General features: G+C 39.7%; 1 protein-coding gene across 3 annotated transcripts; it reads right to left on the bottom strand.

Moving 5' to 3' along the window:
* Nucleotides 1-132: 132 nt before the first annotated feature.
* On the bottom strand, nucleotides 133-16,595 carry GBP3 (guanylate binding protein 3). Of its 3 annotated transcripts, none has more exons than XM_030913772.1 (11): nucleotides 16,385-16,595; nucleotides 14,345-14,556; nucleotides 8,950-9,077; nucleotides 8,253-8,362; nucleotides 7,790-7,986; nucleotides 6,892-7,134; nucleotides 5,388-5,710; nucleotides 4,586-4,798; nucleotides 3,102-3,204; nucleotides 2,678-2,871; nucleotides 133-1,284 (listed from the first exon to the last, which is right to left on the bottom strand). In XM_030913772.1, the coding sequence occupies exons 2-11, from the start codon at nucleotides 14,532-14,534 to the stop codon at nucleotides 1,156-1,158; spliced, it is 1,830 nt and encodes a 609-aa protein (XP_030769632.1). In that variant the 5' UTR covers nucleotides 14,535-14,556; nucleotides 16,385-16,595; the 3' UTR covers nucleotides 133-1,155. The 3 variants fall into 3 exon arrangements, with proteins under 3 accessions (XP_030769632.1, XP_010364447.2, XP_030769633.1); XM_010366145.2 differs by having other exon boundaries at nucleotides 136-1,284; nucleotides 5,430-5,710; XM_030913773.1 differs by lacking the exon at nucleotides 133-1,284 and having other exon boundaries at nucleotides 2,624-2,871.
* Between the last annotated feature and the right edge of the window lie 861 nt (nucleotides 16,596-17,456).

Below are 17,456 nucleotides of genomic sequence, written 5' to 3' on the forward strand. Positions count from 1 at the left end.
AAATAATCACCATCTGGTATTTTACAGAAAAGTTAGCCGACCACTGCTCTAAAGACTCAAGCCTTATTTTTTGGTGAAAAACTAAAAAAAAAAAAAAAAAAAAAAAAAAGGCAATAAAAAAACTAGTGACACTTATTTTATTTCTAGGTTAATTTATTTCTAGTTCAAAAATCATCTGTAATTGCTGTAAGAAATGTCAACCACTTACCTAGGACTTTTGACAATGGGGATGAAGTCTACATATACTAAGTAATAACAAGATAATTATTTTATTGTTGAAAAAAGTCAAAAAAATTCCATATTCCCTTTGGGAAAAATTGGCAGGATTTCAAGTATGACCTTTAAGAATTAGGAAAAGACTAGCCTATGCTTTAAGATTAAAACAATCAAATAATTAAGTTAGTTCAATTTTCTGACATATTCTCTATCATCAAAGTGCATCATTGCAAGTTATACATTACTAAAATTACACAGTGAATAATTATTATCATGTGATTATTTAATTCAGTGTCAACTGTCTAAAGGTCTAAAATGTCACATTAAGGTTATAATCTAGATGAACTGAAGAAGGAAGAAAAGATTTCTTCATAGCCCATTTGTTTATGATTCAATTCTTACTCAATGCTAATGATTTCTTCTACCTTCCTATGGAAAATATAAGATTCTAGATTTTGTATAAGGTGGTTTGCTTTAGCTTGAGATTTGTCAGTGAGAATTATCCCTGGGCAATGTCCAGAAATCACCTTGTAGGCTTGATATAATGGAGAACTATACGCTGTCTTCCCTAGTAAGCTCGGATGGTTGTTTCTGATATTGGGACCCATTGTACACTTGGCCAAACCAGTGCCCAAATATGTCCCAAGATTTTTACCTAAGACTTTCCTCAGTATCCACTGGTCATCTGGAAGAAACTTCTGAATGGCAGCAACTCATGACCCCTCCTCTGTTGGTACAGAGGTAAATGCAATCTTTGTTGCACAATTTACAATCTTTTTAAGGAAAAATCATGGTTTCAATAATTGAACTGCATGTTCTTGTAAACTTTTAGTGTTATGATGCAAGATCTAATTATTATCAAATATAGTGACACTTGTCCCAAATTCTAAAATTGTTTCAGTTATGCCTTGGGTCAGGGTGACAGAAAAGCTCTGTTGTTTAGATCTTTAGCTTATGAGACATATATCTCTTGGTTTTTTTTTTCAGGGTCTTCTGTAGCTTTTGTATCTCATTTTGAAGTTGGGTACTTTCACCTTGGCATCTCTCCTTCAGTAGTTGGGCCTGTTCCTAAAAAGGGACAAATGGAGACTAAATAAGTGTAGCATTAAGTAAATCTCTATAAGCTATCTAGTTTCCACATGCATTGATTTATTTAGTACTTAATTTTTTTCTTGAAATTTTCTCTACCCTTGATTTTAATTATAGTTTTTGTTGGGCATTTGGGCTGTGTGATTATTTCTCCTGGGTTTTCTATAGCCAAAAGAGTTTCAGCTTATGCCTTCTGCTGTACTGATGAAGTTCTTGCTTTTTTCCCCCTATTACAAAACCTTTGTGGTCAATCTTAATATATTTGACTTCAAGTCTTCCCTATGCATTATAGACTTTTTAGAACACCTACCTACACACATATTATTATATATACACATAATACAGAAATAAGGTACTCTCAAAATCTGATGAGGTATATGAATCTTAGATCAAGAAATTTGATCTAAGTCTCTACTCCCTGTTAGCAGGGGTAGCAGAAGATAGGCAAGGAAATCCAAGTGCCAGACTTAACATATATAATTTCTGCACATAGCTACCAACTCAACACAATCTGTGAGTAGGGCACAGAAAACAGACAGGAGTGGTAGACTGCCCTACAGGTGTGAGGGTTAGGGAGTCCTTCTGCTCATAAAAGTTCTGGGCGCGGTGGCTCAAGCCTGTAATCCCAGCACTTTGGGAGGCTGAGACGGGCGAATCACAAGGTCAGGAGATCGAGACCATCCTGGCTAACCTGGTGAAACCTCGTCTCTACTAAAAAATACAAAAAACTAGCTAGGCGAGGTGGCGGGCGCCTGTAGTCCCAGCTACTCGGGAGGCTGAGGCAGGAGAATGGCGTGAACCCGAAAGGCAGAGTTTGCAGTGAGCCGAGATCTGGCCACTGCACTCCAGTTTGGGCGACACAGCAAGACTCCATCTCAAAAAAAAAAAAAAAAAAAAAAAAAAAAGTTCTCTTAGAGCCAAAGTCATACTAGATGGGATAGAAAAAATATTACTGTGGATTCCACGAAGTGATGAAGATGGGTCAGATATTTACTAGCTGTGTGACACTGTAAAAGTTATTTAATATTTTCTGAACCTCTGTTTCCTCTCCTAAGTAATTGGGATAAAGTTCTCACTTCATATGGTATTAAGCAAGAGATATAGATATGGCATTTTTATGATGCCTAGTATATGACAGCCATAAGTGGAAGGATATACTAAAAAATGACTGAATGTGACATGCTGCAAATAAAGTTTTACTGACCACATGTAGGCAGTGGCCAGTTCAAGTCAGACAGGCAGAAACAAGAAGGTACAAGTGAGCAAGCAGAGTCCTTCCCCTGGGCTTTATGTTCTCTCTGCCATACTAAGTTTGTGATCAGGAAGAACAGACAGAAAACAGAAAAACAAACAAGGTGATGCATTTGGATACCTGAAGTTGACTAGTGAGGGTCCTCTCTTGCTCTTCCAGCAACTGGGCCCTCTCCCTCTCTATCTTCTCCGTCAATTGTTTCACATGTTCCTGATAACTCTTCTCTTTCTCTTCCATCATCTGCTGATACTTTATTTGCATTTCCTCCACCATTTTTGCTGAAGCCTGTGCAGATTCAGCTTTTACATGTTCCACTGTGGAGGAAAAGGAAGAAGAAAAGTTTGTGTGGGGTTATTTTATTACCTCATTCTTTGTTACAAACTTACTTGCCATTGTTGCTGCTGACTGCATATGACCTACTCAGAGATGACCTCAATAAGTAAGACACGTCTTGCTTTAGTTTATGGAAGTTAGGTTTATCCAGTCAAATTATTTAAAAATTGAAAAGCTTTAGGATAATCCGATCCTTTGACTTGCTCCTCACCTTCAATCTCCTTTTCCTTTTTTGTGAGAATCTGGTCTGTCTGTAGAATTGCATCAGTCACAGACTCCTTGGATTTCAAGTATGTCTGCAGAATCTCCTCAGCCTTAGGACCCAGAGAACACAGTGAGAAGTAGGAAATGGCTGTAAGCAGGTGTTCCTGCTCGTCTTTCCACCATCTTTTCTTCTGAGAATTCTTCCTCTTGGTGTGCCTGGTAGTCAAGATTCCCTATCACAGGGCCAGATACATGCTCCAAGCTGGCCAATCAGATGACCTTACTTAGCAGAATCTTATTTAGGAGGATGATATAGATACTGGGAAATAAGATTCCCTGTTCTTTTCAAATTGAGGGCTCTAAATTTAATGCTGTGGTTCCTTATGGGCTGAGCTGACTGGAGAATGAAGCCCTCCTTGAGAGGAGGGAGAGAGGGAGAGAATTGTGGGGATGCAGGGAGGACATCAGGCAGAGAGACAGATCATGATGTTATTTGAAATCTTGGATCCAGATGTCCTTTAAATCCAGTTTGAAACCTAAAACAATGAATTACCAATTTTTTTTAAGCAACCATCATTGGGTTTCTGTCTCTTGGAACAGAAAAAAATTCAGCTGTAATGATCATGACAACAACTTGGTGGTTAATCTGATAATTGAATTTATAACTCAATAGTTAATTGACTGCACTCTGTAATTAAGTAATTAACTATTTTTTATTTATTTTTTTTTTTGAGACAGAATCTTGCTCTGTTGCCAGGCTGGAGTGCAGTGGCACGATCTCAGCTCACTGCAACCTCTGCCTCCTGGGTTCAAGTGATTCTCCTGCCTCAGCCTCCTGAGTAGCTGGAATTACAAGCACTCGCCACCACGCTCAGCTAATTTTTGTATTTTTAGTAGAGATGGGGTTTCACCATGTTGGGCAGGATGGTCTTGATCTCTTGACCTCATAATCTGCCTGCCTTGGCCTCTCAAAGTGCTAGGATTACAAGCATGAGTCACTGTGCCTGACCTAATTAATTAATTTTTGAAAGACAGAGTCTGGCTCTGTTGCCCAGGCTAGAGTGCTATGGTGCAATCTTGGTTCACTGAACCTCCCGGGCTCAAGCAATTCTCCTGCCTCAACCTTCTGAGTAGCTGGGACTACAGGCATGTGCCACAGTGCCCGGCTAATTTTTATATTCTTACCAGAGACAGGTTTCACCATGTTGCTCAGGCTGGTCTTAAACTCCTGAGCTCAAGCAATCTGCCTGCCTCTGCCCCCCAAAGTGTTAGGATTACAGGCTTGAGCCACCACACCCGCTGACTGCACTTACTTTGATGAGCACCTGGGACATATCTGGTATAACAGTCTCCCTGCATATGTTATTGAATGAAAGCATGAATGTTATACAAACAAAAAAGCACATCTGTGTGCAACGAGACTTGGTCACTTTGGTGTTTGTAGGAGGCAGGTCAGCTTATTTCCATAATCGACAGATGAATCTTGGTTACCTGTATCCCCTTCCTCGGTTCCTCATGGTACTTTTTCTTCAGGTCTTGTAGCTTCTGAATAAAGAGACAATAGCCTCCTGGTTTTGAATAAATTCCCATCTTCACTTCTTCTTCTAGAGGGCTGAAAATGTCCTGAAGTAAAGCTGAGCAACGATCTGATGATGCTTCCTGATTCTGTTTACAAAAGTCATCCCGCTTTTTTTCTAGCTGGAGCTTTAGTGTAAAAGTACGAAGTAAAAAGAATAACAGGGAAAAGGATGTTAGCTTGACCTCAGAATTTTGGGAAAGACTTCTGAAAATAAAAAGTCAATGACTCTGGAGAAACTGACAGACTCCTCAGCAGGACCACACTCTTCCTCCTGACCCCACTTTCTACTGAAGTCGCTTTCTTTTTGGAGGTGAGATTCAGGGCTGAGATTGATAGCTTTATGTCAACCGTTAGAGGAAAACTCTGCTTTTGCATATTGGACTAATGATTTCACATGGAATAAATGTGGTTGAACAGAACCCTGCTCAAGATAACTAAGAAGAAAATTTTCTTTGCATTTGGCTAGAATATCAAATCAGTCTGAGAAGAGTGGGCATGTAATTTGATTAGAAGCTCTGATTGTCAGTTACATGAATTTAATAAAGGGAAGACCCTTTATTGATAAGCAATGTTTTTAAACTTTGAGTCTGAAGTAATAAAATTGTTTTTTTCTGATTATTATGATTACCAAGAGCTAGTTGTCACCATTTTAAAATCTAGAATAATTATTTCTCTCAAAATAAATACCAATTTCATTTCTTAGTAGTACTTTACCTTCCAAAATCCAAATCCATGTAAACGTGATAGAAAAATTACCGCTAATTTCTTTTGAAACAGATGGTCCACATCCTTGAAAGAGTTCTTCATAAATACTTCAGTGGCCTCCCTCTCACTGTCTCTGTGCATGTCCAGCAACTCCTGGAGGGTTTCCGTGGGCAGCTGCACCTTCTGGCCCATCTGCTGGTCGTAGTGAGCAATGGCTTTTTGCACTGCAACTGAGTTCTCTCTCTGGGCCAAGGCCAGGATTGTGTTCTCCATGCAGGGCAGATCCCCACTGCTGATAGCATCAATATAGGTCAGCACCAGGCTTTCTAGACCTACATATAGAGAACAAACGATAATGTTTCTTGTACTAAAGAAAATTCTGTATTCTGTGTAATTCTGAACATGTCAATTTCCACCTATTTTCCTCAGAGCATCAAGGTCCTCAGAATCAACTGGAAGCTTGCTGGAAATGCCTATTGTCAGCCTCTGTCCCGATCTACTGAATTAGAGTTTTCTCTTTGGGTAAGATCCCCAGATGATATGTATGCATATTGACATTTGAGAATCCTTGTTCTAGATGACATAGGCCTGTGTTAGTTGAATGTTTGCATCCATTTCAACCCCAAGCACCATCAGAAAAGGAACCCATAGCTATTTCATTTATGACTGTATCCTCAGCCTATTCACAGTAGCATTTGATCAATACTTATGGAATAAATGATACTCTCCTAGTCAAAAGGAGTCCTCCATTTGGTTTATTTAACAAATAAATTAAACTTCCTTTAATTTAAAAGCATTGTCAAAATAAACTTTCTGTAATGATGGAAGTGTTCTGTATGTGCTCTTCAGTAAGCTAGCCACTAAGAACATGTAAATATAAGCCTTTGAAATATAGCCATATGAGTTGACATTTAATTTTTCCTTATATTAATTGATTTACATTTACATTTAGATAGTGCCACTTGTCTAATGGCTACTGTACAGTACAGGCCCAGTTTACTGTGGCAATTTTAAGTAATAAAACTTTTTTCCTTTGCTTTTCTTATCCTTTCCCACCAAGAGAGTTGACCAACAAAATCTATTAGAAATGTTGGTGTCATCTAGAATTTAACACAAATGTAGCAGTAGTTTGGGATTTTTCAATGCTAAAACTAGGTGGAGTTATTCCATGCTCCTTTCATATTTTTTTTTTTTCCTCTGTCACCCATGCTGGAGTGCAGTGGTGTGATCTCATCTCACTGCAACCTCTGCCTCCCAGTTTCAAGCAATTCTCCTGCCTCAGCCTCCCAAGTAGCTGGGATTACAGGCATGTGCCACCATGCCTGCCTAATTTTTTTGGTATTTTTAGTAGAAACATGGTTTTGCCATGTGGGCTAGGTTGGTCTCAAACTCCTGGCCTCAAGTAATCTGCCCTCCTCGGCCTCCCAAAGTGCTAAGATTACAGGTGTGAGCCATCATGCCTGGCCATCCTTTAGTTTTAACAATGAGTGGAAGTACTAGGAAGGGGACTTACGAGGCCCGTTGACCTTGATGCCTCCTGAAAGAGTTTTAGTTTTGGAATTACTAAAGATGTAGGAACAGAAGTCTGCTACTTGTTGCACAAATTCGGGGTCCAGCTCTTCATCATGTAGTTTCTCGAGCCGGGCAAGCTTCTTGCAGTCAACGGGGCGATCAAAGACAAAGCATTTTTTCTTTGGGAAGAACTTTTGGATACAGAGTCGGGGCAGATTAAAATTTTTATCTTTTTCACTGGTACCTAGAGAAACATAATAAAGAAATTTGCCTAATATAAGTGTTGCTGTAAAGGGTCAAATAGTAAGTATTTTAGCCTCTGCAGGCTAGGTGGTCTCTTTTCCAAGTACTCAACTCTGTTACTGGAGCACGACAACAGCTTTAGACAATATGTAAATGAATGGGCAGAACATTCTTCCCAAAAAACCTCATTTAGAAAGACAGCTGGCAGGCAGAATTGGCCATCATTTGTCTTAGGCTGCAGTTCGCCAGCATTTGGACTAGTACACTGTTCATGTTTAATCTATGTTCTTTAAATAAATATCCATTGTCCTTCATATTTTATGGGTAAATACAGAATCACAAACCCTACATAAGGAGATAAAATTTACCTAAATTATACAATAGAGAAAAATGAAAGAAAAAGAAACTTATTTTAGAACATGGGAGAATATAATTTAAAATCTAATCTATTAATTTAGATATTCAGCAAGCATTCATTCCTTTTTTCCTTTTTTCAAAAAACCTTTTCTATTGCTAATAGCAAGCATTAATTCTTAAGAACAGCAAGCTAGAGATACAGAAAACTATAAATGTGAGAAAACTATAAATAGTAAACTAAAAAATGATAATTTCTAGTGTTTCGTCATCCTCATTTATCAATGGTATGTCCCTGTTACCTTGTGTTAGCTTCAGAGAATACTCCAGGTACTCATCTGCTGTGAGGGGTTGTCCATCTGCTTCTAAGTCCAGGGAGAAATCTCTCAGTGTCCACACAAAGTCTGGGAAGAAGCTCACAAAGTCAGCTGAATCCTCATTCTCATTCTCATCAGGTGAGGATTTTGATTGGATTCGATGTGTCAGCTCTGTCACATAGCTGAGTAGCTAACTAAGGAAATGTGACAAAATGAACAGGGACCTTATCCCATATTAGTTCAACACATTCCCAAACCTTCCATTTTCCTTTGCTCCTAACCTAAGTGTCATTTCTAAAGTGGATACATGGGATCTCTCCTCTGTACTTGCATTATTTTATGTTTTCTCCTCTTGAGCTTGATTCATGAGGATTCACAGTCAGGCAGCTGGTTTATGAATACAGGTGTCCCCTCTGACCTTGGTGCTGTTGTGGGTCACAAAGGATACTGCAGTTGGTCCATGGCCTGCTGGTTGATGGTTCCCATGCTGTTGTACACGAAGGTGCTGCTCAGGAGGACAGCCAGGGCGAAGATCCAGGAGTCATTCTGGTTGTCACCCTGGAAGTCAAGACACACTGGAGTCAGGAGCAAGTTTCATCATCACAGCTCTTTCCAGAGTAACAGTAGTATATCATAAATTAGAGTTTTCTTTTAAGACTAATGACCCAGGAAAAGAACCCAAATCCAAACAAAATAATTGTTACTCAGCTGATTCTCACTAGGTCCTCTTATGATCATTGGCAGATAATTGCAAAATAAACATTCAAGGTTGGTGGGCATTCTAAGGCCTGAAGTACAATTTAAATTTGCTCAGGCTACTGAATTATAAGTTCTCTGCAGGATAGGACTCAAGACATTGGATTTATTTGTGCTCCCAGATGTGAGTTATGCATCTGTGTTAACTCACATAGCTTACAACCTACAGTTAGTAGAATCCTGTGTGTTGACCAACATGCTTTTCTAGGGTTCTGTCTTATGAACATTTTTCTCACTTCTGGTTGTTAAGTTTGGCCTTACGACATGTACACGGAAATGAAAAGACAAATTATAGTTAAATGCAAATGCTTCTTTAAGAAAAAACTAAATGGTGCTTAAAATATTCAGAGATGAGAGGCTTATTCCAAAATGGAATCTTTGACCTTTACCTTCTTTACATCTCCCAGGCCCTCAGTGTCAAGCAGGACTAGGGTGTGTTCTGGCTTCTTGGGGTGAGGCACACTCCACATCCAGATTCCTTTGGTGTGAGATTCCACTGTGGAGCCCATAGAGAAGCCTGTAAAGAAGAGATGGAATAAGAAGGGCTGGAGGTTTAGTAGCAGGTAATTCTGGAAATTAAGGCAAATATAGCATCATAATTAACGTTAAGAGAGATAACCAAAACCACAATCTGTACTTACCTTACTTATAATCAGAAAAATAGAAAAAATTGAATATCCAGTATATAAATGGATTCAGGACCTTTCATGATAAAAACAATCAACAAGCTAGAAATAGAAAAAAACTGAGGCAGGAGAATCACTTGAACCCAGGAGGTGGAGGTTGCAGTGAGCCGAGATAGCACCACTGCACTCCAGCCTGGGCAACAGAGGGAGACTGTCTAAAAAAAAGAAAAGAAGAGGGGTAGGGAAATAGAAAAAAATTACCTCAACAATATAAAAATATAAAGGATATATATGAAAAATTCATAGCCTACTTCATACTCAATGGTGAAGACTGAAAATTTTCCTCTAATATGGGAACAAGGAAAGGATACCCACTTTTGCCACTTCTTTTCCACAAAGTACTAAAGGTCCTATCCAGCGTAATTAGGTGAGAAAAGGAAACAGAAAGCATCTAAATTGGAAAGGAAGATGTAAAATAATCTGTATTCATTGATGATATGATCTCTGCAGAAAACTTTAAATATTACATAGAACTGTTAGAACTAATAAAAAGAATTCAGCAAAGTTGCAGCATACAAAATTAACATGCAGAAATCAGCTGCATTTCTATACAGTAGCAATCGACAATCCAAAAAGGAAATTTTGAAAGCAATCCCATTTAACATACCACCAAAAGGGCAAACTACTTAAGAATAAAATTGACCGGGCACAGTGGCTCACGCTTGTAATCCCAGCACTTTGGGAGGCCGAGGTGGGTGGATCACAAGGTCAGGAGATTGAAACCATCTGGCCAATGTGGTGAAACCCTATCTCTACTAAAAATACAAAAAAAAGTTAGCTGGGTGTGGTGGCGAGCGCCTATAATCCCAGCTACTTGGGTGCCTGAGGCATGAGAATTGCCTGAACCCAGGAGGCGGAGGTTGCAGTGAGCTGAGATTGCTCCACTGCACTCCAGCCTGGCGACAGAGCAAGACTCTGTCACAAAATAAACAAACAAACAAACCCAAAAAACTTAACCATAGAGGGCAATGACTTGTATAATGAAAATAACAAAACTTTTTTTTTTTTTTTTTTTTTTTTTTTGATACAGAGTCTCGCTGTGTCATCCAGGCTGGACTGTGATCACTGCTCACTGTAGGCTTGACCTCCAAGGCTCAAGCAATCCTCCCACCTCAGCCTCCCGAGTAGCTGAGACTACAGGCCTGTGCCACCAGGCCTGTCTAATTTTTGTATATTTTGTAGAGATGGGGTTTCGTCATGTTGTTCAGGTTGGTCTCAAATTCTTGAGCTCAAGTGATCTGCTGGTCTCAGCCTCCCAAAGTGCTGGGATTACAGGTGTGAACCACTGCACTTGGCCAAACATTCTTAAAAGAAATTAAGGAAGAGATAAATAATTAGAAAGACATCCTGTAAAAGTGACATATAGATTCAATGCAATCCCTATCAAAATTCCAATGACTTTTTAATAAATAAAAATATCAAAAATATCTACACTTTCATATGAAATTTCAAGAGATCTCCAAATTGTCAAAATAATCTCAAAAAGAAAGAAGAAAGTCAGAGGCTCACAGTTTCTAAGTTCTGAAACTTACTATAAAACCAGGATAATCAGCACAGTTTGGTATTGGCTTAAACACTATTATCAACCAATGGAGTAAAGTAGAGAACCTAGAAATGAACTCTCACATCTATAGTCAAATAATTTTCAACACGGGTGCTAAGATCATTCAATGCAGAAAGAGGAGTCTCTACAACAAATGACACTGGGAAAACTGGATATTCACATGCTCACATGCCAAAAAAAAAAAAAAAAAAAAAAAAAAAGTTGGACTGTTAGCTTACACAATCCAAAAAGTAACTCAAAATGGATCAAAGAACTAACCATTAGAGCTAAAACTATAAAACTCATGGGAGAAAACAAACGGGAAAAAACAGACAGTAAAAGGAAAAAACAGATAACTTTGACTTCATCAAAATTAAAAACTCCTGTGTATCAAATTACACTATCAACAGAATAAAAAAGGCAACACATGGAATGGAAGAAAGCATTTGCTAAACATGTATCTGATAAGGAAATTGATATCTAGCAAATATAAAGAATTCCTCGGTGGCTCAAGCCTGTAATCCCAGCACTTTGGGAGGCCGAGACGGGCGGATCACGAGGTCAGGAGATCGAGACCATCCTGGCTAACACGGTGAAACCCCGTCTCTACTAAAAATACAAAAACTAGCCGGTCGAGGTGGCGGGCGCCTGTAGTCCCAGCTGCTCCGGAGGCTGAGGCAGGAGAATGGCGTAGACCCGGGAGGCGGAGCTTGCAGTGAGCTGAGATCCGGCCACTGCACTCCAGACCCGGGGACAGAGCGAGACTCCGCCTCAAAAAAAAAAAAAAAAAAAAAAAAAAAAAAGAATTCCTACAATGCAACACAAACAGATTAAAAAGTAAACAAAGAACTTGAATTAACATTTCTCTAAAGAACGGCCAATAAGCACCTGAAAAGATACTCAACATTACTAGTCGTTAGGGAAATGCAAATTAAAACCATAGTGAGATACTACTTCACATCCATTAGTATGGTGACTATCAAAAAAATTGAAAAGGGCCAGGTGTGGTGGCTCAAACCTGAAATCCCAGCACTTTGGGAGACTGAGGCAGGTGAATTACCTGAGGTCAGGAGTTTGAGACTGGCCTGGGAAACATGGAGAAACCCCATTTCTACTAAAAATACAAAACTGAGCCATGCATGGCAGCAGGCGCTTGTAATCTCTGCTACTTGGGAGACTGAGGCAGGAGAATCGCTTGAACCCAGGAGGTGGAGGTTGCAGTGAGCTGGGATCTTGCCACTGCACTCCAACCTGGGTGACAGTGTGAGACTGTGTCTCAAAAAAAAAAAAAAAAAAAAAAAAAAAAAAATTAAAATAACTGTAGGGAGACCCCCTGAAACTATCGCTACCGAATAAAAGATGAAATGCTCCTGATCATTGTAAATACAAAATTGCATGCAGGATTGTGTAAAGACAATGCCAGGTTGGACTGCCAGAATGAGCCAACAGCACATGATGTGCTTCCCTCTGCAGAGAGCCTATGAATGGACATGCAGTCAGGGAGGTTTCACATCACCAAGATTCCTATCCCAGAAAAGCAGATGTTCATAGTTCTGGGAATGGAATGTGACCCTTGTGGAGAGCCTGTAAATGGATGAATGAGGGGCACCTGTCCATATGGATAAGATGGGACTATAAACGCCCTCATCTTGCCACGGCTCTTCTGGGCCTCTTTAGGGTTAAGGCATACTCCCTTCTGAGAATTTCTGGTCTAACCAGTTGTCTAGCTTCACATCCTGTTTCTATGGATTGTTTGTAACCAGCTTTTGCTGCAACTGTTACTGTTGATTAATATCTTGCTAATCATAGGTTATGGAAAGACTGTGTTTTGTTTTAAGGCTCTGTTAGAAGTTACTGATGAGTGCACTATATTGTAAATTCTTATCTCTGTATATTGTACTTCTGCATACAGATGTTATATTAAAGAAAAAAATCACATCCCCATGTGACCATCTCACCTCATAATCAAACGACCCTAAATCCCTCACTAACCTACCCACGCCCTCACTAAACTTAATAATAAATGCTGACATATCCAGTGCATTGGCGGCATCCCAGGACCAGAAGGCGGTAACCCCCCGGACCCAGCTTTCATTATCTTGTGTGTGTCTATTATTTCTCAACCTGCCAATCCACCTGGGAACAAAGAGAGAGCCCCATTGCATTGCAGGCTGCTGACCAGATCCCACAATAAATAACAAATGTTGGGGAATTTGAAAAGAAATTAGAACCCTTGTGCATTTCAGTTGGGAATGCTAAATGGTGCAGTCACTGTGGAAAATGATATAGCAATTCCTTAAAAAATTTAACTTGGAATGACTACATGAGCCAGCAATTCCACTTCTGGGTGTATACCTAAAAGGAGTGAAAGCAGGGACTTGAACAGCTATTTAGACACCCATGATCCTATCAGCATTATTTATAATAGCCAAAAGGTAGAAGCAACCCAAGTGTCAACTGACAGGCGAACAGATAAATTAGTATACACATACAGTTACTTAGCCTTCAAAACGAAGAATTTTTTCTCTCTTTCTTTATTTTTGGGACAGAGTTTCACTCTGTGCCTAGGCTGGAGTGCAAAGGCACAATCTTGGCTCACCACAACCTCTGTCTCCCAGATTCAAGCGATTCTCCTGCCCCAGCCTCCCAAGTAGCTGGGATTATAGGCATGTGCCACCATGCCCAGCTAATTTTGTATTTTTAGTAGAGATAGGGTTTCTCCACGTTGGTCAGGCTGGTCTTGAACTCCCGACTTCAGGTGATCCACCTGCATCGGCCTCCCAAAGTGCTGGGATTACAGGCGTAAGTGCCTGGCCAAAAAGGAAGAATTTTGACACATGCTACCACACTGAACCTTGAAGACATTATGTGAATTAGAATAAGCCAGTCACCAAAGGACAAATATTGAATGAATTCAACTTATATAACATTCCTAGAGTAGTCAAATTAATAGAGATGGAATGTAGAATTGTGGTAGGAGATGGGGGTTTTTGCGCCTTTTGTTTAATTGGCACAGAGTTTCTCTCGGGGAAAATTAAAAAGTTCTTTGCATGGGCAACATGGTGAAACTCTGTCTCTACAAAAAATACAAAAGTTAACCGGGTGTGGTGGCATGCACCTATAGTCCTACCTACTCAGGAGGCTGAGGTGAGAGGATTGCTTGAGCCCAGGAAGTCAAGACTGTGGTGAGCTGAGATCTTGCCACTGTGCTGCAGCCTGGGAGACAGAGCAAGACCTTGTCTCAAGAAAAAGAAAAGAAAAAAAAAAAAAGACTAGTCAAGTGCAGTCAGTAGTGAGAAGGGTGAGGGGAAAGAGTAGAACAAGGAGTTCAACTGTAACTCATGGTGAACAATCAATTGAGATAACTCACTACCTTCAGAACAGCCATGAGCTGACTCTTAACCCCTAGAAGAGTGAAGATAAGGAGCCCAACTGTGAATGGAAAGTTAGCTTATCATTCCCAGTGCCAGCTTCCTCTCCTCACATCCTCATAATGGATGCTGACTATGTGGTGGGACAGAAGGAAGTTTGCAGAGCTTTGCTCATGCCACTCACCCATATTCTTCCCAGCCAGCTTGTTCATCAGGTAGGATTTTCCTGTGCGGTAGAGGCCCACAATTGCCACCACCACCACAGGCTGTGTAATGGCAGACAGGATCTTCAGAGCTTCTGGATTCGCCACCAGTTCCCCGTTAGTGTTCTCAATGAGGCACATTGGGCCTGTCATGTGGATCTCTGGAGCCATGTCCAGGGCGTTGTTCTCTTGTCTGCAAGGGAGGAGTTGGAATGAATTAGAATTTCCAGTCTTTTGCATTTAGAGGATAGAGTCACAAAATTCCGCAAGATGGCCAAAAGTTTTGTGTGTGTCAGTGAGAGAGATGAGGGAAAATCTGTATCATTTTAAAAAATTATGGAAATATTATCATCAAATTAAATATTGGTATGACAGCAACTTATCAACAGTCAACTACTCTTGTGACCTTATTGTGGAAAACCTTCCCTTGGATTCTTATTTAAAAATTTACACTAGACAATAAATAGAAGATAAAATAGGACATAGAGAATTTTTTTACATCTTGGCTATACGTAAGAAATTCAATATTGATTTGTTTATTCATGAATTCTTATGGTGAATAAAGAGCCCCATGAGTAAATTTTTCATTGTTTGATATATGCCCTTAGGACAATTTCCAGAGATTTTTAAATAACCTTCCTCCATTTTCAACTGGTTATGCTTACTTCCCTGCAATGAAGATCCACAAAGCTTTTCACAGTGCCGTTCTGGAGGTGGAACCAATGTAACATACTTTTGCAAATTTTATAGAACTACATAACCATGTGAAACACATGCCTAGGGACCTTTCCAAGGGCTTTGAAGGGGCACATGCAAGAGAGGGGCCCTGAAACTTAAGCTTCATTAGCGTCACAATAAGGTAGCCTCTAACTCAGTGTGGTTATAAATGCAAAACTGCCAATATTGAATGTTGCTAAGAAACACACACACACACACAACAACAACAACAAAACAAACAAAAAAAGCCATGAAATAAGGATTGAAAGACCAGGAGGCACATAAAGAGAGCTACATAGGAAGTTGTTAAAAGAAAATATATTTCCAGCAATACAGCTTTAGGTTTTCTGTTTTGTTCTGTTTTTCCATTTTGTAGAGTAAGAGAAAGAGAAATGGGAAGAGGAGAAACAGAAGTGGGGAGGAGGAGGGCAAAGGGCTGGAAAGATGAGAGAGAGAGAGAGAGAAAGAGAAAGCGGCAGCAAGGGAGCTGTCAGACAAGGTGATGAATGAGGCTATTGTTTTGCCAAGGAATTCAGGGAAGGAGTTTTCAGAAGGTGGGATCTGAGTTGTCTGAGTGCATGGGAGAAGTTAAAGTAAGCAAAGATACTGGCTTTAGTAGGGATGCATTACAGGAAATTCTGTAAATTCTCCAGAGAAGAAGTTCTGCAGAGGAAAACTAGGCCACCGCCCTCTTTCTCTCTCTAAAAAAAAAAAAAAAGGAGAGGAAGCTCTTTAGCCTGGGTTATTTCTAAAGAAGCAATCTGAAACAAATGCTGTTTTCATGAATCTTCCTCCTCTTTGGTGCTGGGTTTCAGTTTTTCCTTTGCTGTAACCCTGTCAGTGGGCTGCTTACTCTGCATTACCTTTGCTGTTCTTTCCTTCTGGTGAAAATAACCTATTTGTAACTCTTTCCATTTCTTAGCTGCATAGGACCAGAATTCAGCAAGCTCCATCACTGACAATGGAGATGTAATCATGTCCCTAGTCAACACAGACAGTGTCAACAAAGAGAAAGACGATCCTAGTGCATTTCAAACTCTCAGTTTAGTTCCCGTCTGCTGGTGTCTCGTTCAACACAAGCACTGTAGTGGCACTTAGAGCCATGCTGCTTCTGATAACACCAGGATTTCATCTGACCTGTGTCGCACGTCAGGCTCAGCTGCAGCCTAATTTGGTCCTGGTCATTTTTAAGAAAACGAACTGACTTTTATAAATTCCTTCCTATCCTTGCCACAACGTTATAGGCTCCACATCCCTGAGCTGAGGTACTTCAGAGCTGGAGAGAAAGCAATAGGAGTTCTTACCTGTGCTTTTCTCTTCAGTCCAGGTAAAGTTGTTTCTGTCACTTCTCTTTTCTTTCACTGGATAGCTGGACTTTTATTTCACCCCTCCAGTGTTGCGTAGCTTTCTGGATTTTCCTCAGTGATCAAATAGTTAGAAGTTAAGCAACCTTTGTGATGGCTTCAGAGCCTAATGAAACTGAAAGTACTTCTTTCAAGGCACTGACTCAATAACCATAAATGCAATTTCTGGATTCTGCTAGTAGGAGGGTTTGAAGTGAGGTTTCAAAGTTTTTTGTTGGAAGAGATCTTAGAGACCATTTATTGTTTTAAGAACATGTCCATTAGGTATTGAAAAAAATGGAATGTATCTCAAGATTAGAGATCTGTTTGAGAGTTGTAGAATGAGGAGGCATCACATTAATTTTTAGATATAATTTCCTATAACAAGAGACAATTCACAATGGAGCTGCCTATTCTTTTAGAGGTGCAATAAGTGAGGAAAGGGCATGTTTTACGCTCTCATGAACACCTAGTCCCTGGCACTGTGTGCCGAGCACACAGTCAGGAGGGGGCTCCATGCATTGTACTCATGTTCCAGACTCAGTGCTGACTGGTTTACATGAATTACACTACTTAAATCTCATAACAAGTATTTCCCTATGATTTTGTAGAAACCAAGGCGCAGAAAGACTTTATCAGTTGTCTAAGCTCATAGTACTATAACTAATCTGAACCCAGGGAGTCTTGATCGCAAACCCTCTTCTTGAACCACCTTACTATGCTGCCTTTGTTTGGTGAGTGAATAATTGTAAAAATATTTAATTTATAGATGGCTTTCCTCTTTTTATTTAGTATACTATAATTTGATCTTTCATAAATTGTTTTCTAAGAGCTTCATATGTTATGTATCTCTTTCATTCATGACTACTTACATGCAGAATAGGTGGTATAAACTCTATTTTACAGTAAAAACAAGAAATTGCAAAAAACCCTTGTGAGCATTTATTTGTTAGTTACACACACATTAAAAAGTATACATTAGGTATACATGAAATGAGATATCTTGTTCTCTCTTGCTCATATTTTATAAAAT

This window comes from Rhinopithecus roxellana, chromosome 12 (assembly GCF_007565055.1).
Source record: "Rhinopithecus roxellana isolate Shanxi Qingling chromosome 12, ASM756505v1, whole genome shotgun sequence".
Taxonomy (NCBI): domain Eukaryota; kingdom Metazoa; phylum Chordata; class Mammalia; order Primates; family Cercopithecidae; genus Rhinopithecus; species Rhinopithecus roxellana.